The sequence below is a fragment of the Haliotis cracherodii genome, unplaced genomic scaffold, assembly GCF_022045235.1.
Source record: "Haliotis cracherodii isolate W230 unplaced genomic scaffold, xgHalCrac1.p SCAF_4, whole genome shotgun sequence".
Lineage (NCBI taxonomy): Eukaryota > Metazoa > Mollusca > Gastropoda > Lepetellida > Haliotidae > Haliotis > Haliotis cracherodii.
The window spans coordinates 63,422,864-63,426,752 of NW_027266297.1; the positions used below are offsets into that span (position 1 = coordinate 63,422,864).

General features: G+C 43.5%; 1 protein-coding gene across 1 annotated transcript; it reads right to left on the minus strand.

Moving 5' to 3' along the window:
• Nucleotides 1–1,828: 1,828 nt before the first annotated feature.
• On the minus strand, nucleotides 1,829–3,373 carry LOC139479591 (tripartite motif-containing protein 59-like). The gene has a single exon (XM_071262430.1). The coding sequence runs from the start codon at nucleotides 3,371–3,373 to the stop codon at nucleotides 1,829–1,831; it is 1,545 nt and encodes a 514-aa protein (XP_071118531.1).
• Nucleotides 3,374–3,889: the final 516 nt, after the last annotated feature.

Sequence of the window (3,889 nt, forward strand, 5' to 3'; positions counted from 1 at the left end):
ATACTATTACTTATGAGAGCTGTGTATTTTGTAAGCATGTAATATTTGTAAATCTCTTTTTTAAGAAACTGGAAGTTCTGTACCTTTTTAAAATATCTATATTTAAAAATTACGAGTTTGCAAAGTAAGATAATTACATTTATATGACATAAGAATGACATGGTATATTTTGTTCATATCACACGTAGCTATACATGGACATGATAAACAACTGCGCTATTTTTGTCATTCTTTGTTAATATGTTTCAGAGGGTGAGTGAGTATGGGTTTACGCCACATTATAAACATATATTGTAGACTACCAAACTTATATCCTCCAAAAGGTTTATTTTCCCCGGACCTGAGAGGTGAGGTGAGGTGAATTGGGGTTTAACGTCGCGTCCAAGATAATTGCTCTTATATAGCGACGTGTACGTAAGTGTGTTTGTGTGGCTGCTTGTACTAGTCCGGACTGATGCCGATTTATAGTGCTAGCTCACTGAGATACCATGCCGCAGTTTAACATGAATACCAAACTCAGACACAGTATACTTACTCCGAGACGACCAGCCCTTGCTTTAGCACCTTAATGCCGAGCGCCAGACAGGGTAACAACAAGTAACATCTTTTAACGTGTTTTGGTATGACGCGGCCGGGGATCGAACCCCGAACCTTCCGCTCTCCGGGCGGACGCTCTACCACTAGACCAAGGAGGCGGTCCGTACTTGAGAACAAACCTGTTTGTTTGTTGCTTAACGCCTCCATAAGCAATAAATATATTCCATCTGTGTGACGGCGTGCTGTAAATAAGTCTGGTGTAGACAATATTATGAGCAAAGTCTCACGTCATCGGTTTAAAATGACATCCAGTCAACCACGTCACAGAATCTGACCGCCATTCCATTAAGTCACCTCGTACGGCAAGCAGAGATAGCTATGGGCTTATAGCCACAAGGGGTATCGTCAGATAGAAAGCAAAGCAAAACCTCATTTTCCCAGTAATATTAACTCTATTAACCTGATCCTACTATCTAGAAGTAAGAATACTGTGTGATTGAGTGAGTTTGGTTTAACGCCGCTTTCAACACTATTCCAGTTATATCACGGCGTGTCGGCTTAATGTTGGAGAAAGCCCGAAGTGGTACAGAAACCCACGAAGACGGGTATGGTGCTGACAAACCTAGAAACATAATCGGGGCGTATCGAGATTCGAACCCACAATCATGGGTTTCTGGCGTGCCCAAGGGACGCAACTCCGCACAGCGAATCGCGGCGCATTAACGACCAGGCCACCCGTGCTCCCACTGTGTGATTGATGTTTTATATACGTATAAATTATTGACCATTCATGTGACCCTTTCTCAACCAATGTAAATACAGATTTAATTTGTAACTGTGATATGTTATTCCGAAAAGGTTATTCGCAAGTGTCATTTACTGCATATCCTTCTTGTTTTTTCCTGTGTGCTTCTATTAAATACTATTTCATAATACTGAAGTTCTTTCTTTGGAGAATAACACTTTCTAATTATCATAGATATCGCACAAGACTATTTGTTCTGATTCAGTTGCTTGCAACATAACTCATATTGATGAACACCCTTCTCTGACGTTTACGATCTGTCACTGACGGCAGACGGAGACACATAATGAAACACCTTAACCGTAGACCCATCTGCAACATACAGCTTCTTGTCCCCATCCAGATGCACGGCTGTAGGCCTCCTCAGACCATCCTTCTCCGTGAGGAGAACGTTGACCTTATCCCCGGCCACCTCGTTCACCGTGTTGTCGTGGGGGTCAGCATATATCCCCATTCTCCCATCATACACAGCTCCGGCCGGACCGTTTAGGTACGGGTTTCTGGTGTGCTGATGCACCACTTCCCATCCTCATCTAACATGACTAACGTCGCCATGGTGGAACATGTGACGAGGAGGCATTCGCCTTCAGCAGCCAGACGGCTGGACAGATGGGTTTCAGGAAGCGGTAGAGATCGTAAGCGATGACCTGTGAACGTTACAATGTCTATCCCTGGGCAGTTGGTGTAACTGAGAGCTAAACAGTTATTAGGAAGAGCGGCGATACCGAAGCTGGCCTTATTGTCGTACCACGATCCGATCTGAATCCGGGATTCCATTGTCATGACTCTGTTCTTGATTTTGATGAAGTATACATTCCTGGTCTCTGTGGTGAGAGCCACGGTGTCATCCTTCACACACGCCAGACAGCAGGGCTTGAGCATCGGAAGCCGACATGTGACTGCACCCGCCTCCACAAAGCAGAAACTCTTAAGACAGTTGTTACCGCCGTCTGTGAAGACGAGGGTCTGTCCGGAAGTCGCCACGGCCACATCGATAAGACAAGGCTCATATTTGTCTTGTTCAAACCGACATTGTATCGTTTTGATGAAATTAATTGCGTCTCCCGTCATAGACCTTGGCCTTACCATATCATCGGCCTGTAGAGAGTCATTTGCATGAACACTCGCTCTCGACTCCAGAATGTCGCCAATCCTACATTTTTCTTCACTCCACTCAGATTTCACAAACATTATTCTCAGTTCGTCTTGGAATGCTGGAGTTGAAGTACTATTTTCTATCAACTCGTGTGACTTTGTTTGCAGTGTCTGCATTTTTGCCAAAATTTCATGAACTGGAACATCTGAGGGACGCAGCGCTGACTTTATATTGTCAACTAGTATAGCTTTCTCCTTAATCTTCTCATCCTCACGAGATCTTAACTCGGTCATTCTGTTCGCCTCTTCTTCATATTTTTTGTCAACTTCACCCAATACATTTTTGGTTTCTCTCTGAACTGAACATATTACACTTCTTTCCCATTTTTTAATTTCTGTGATCACTTTTAGTTTATTCTGGTCAAGGAGTTTCACATATACATCAGTGTTTGCAAGGATAGTGTTTGAACTATCCGACTCTCTCTGCAGGCGACTTGCAAGGACCACCAGTTTTGACCTTTTCCCATGGAGGACGTCATCAATAGACTCTAGCTTCCCACACTCCCTATGGTTCTTCACAGCAAAGACGCTACACACTGCGCATGCACATAATGTACAGTAAAGTTCCAGAGCTTTTCCCGGATGCAGTTCACAGAAGACGTGGCCAGCCACGGCCCTGGCATGGGTCTCGACCAGGTCGCTCAGGTGGAAGTTTGTTCGGAAATCCTTTACCCATACGTGGAGCGGTTTGGTGGGATCAGAGACAGGTGTGTGCTCCCGGCAGTAGGGGCATAGGAAACCTCTTAGGGTTCTGTGGTCGCCGTTACTGATGATATAATGACTAAGACATTGGCTGCAGAAGGAATGAAGACAAGGAAGAGTCTTGGTAACTTTATACTTCTCGTAACAAATACAACACTCTAACTTATCCAGCATCTGAGACGCCGTCGCCATGGCTACGTCAGATCACGGAGATGTTGCAAAAATACTCAACAACAAGGCTCATGCGCGGGCCGCGTGTGTTGGTGGTCTCGACGGGCGACATGGGATGGTGCGCAGCCTGAAAGCAGAATATAACGACAATGACATTACTGTGTAATGTTATATTGAATTAATGAGGCACACCCTTCACTGTAAAGTACATGTATACTATTAAGTGATAGGATTATACATTTCCTGTATTAGGAATATAGATTGCATTTGGAGAACCTTTCCTCCTCATTTGATAACATCCTAATCATGATTTAAATGGTGCAATCAAGCTTGCTGCTGAGACGGGCACATATGAAACTATCATATATAATGAAAGATGTTGTATGTAATGCAAGCTTGAAGAGTTCGTTTTGCTATTGACATGTACGTATGTTATTTCTACACTGACTTTACGAACACGTTCAGTGTAAAATATTTTAGTGAATATTATTCAATAAATAATGTTATTTCTTTCATGCA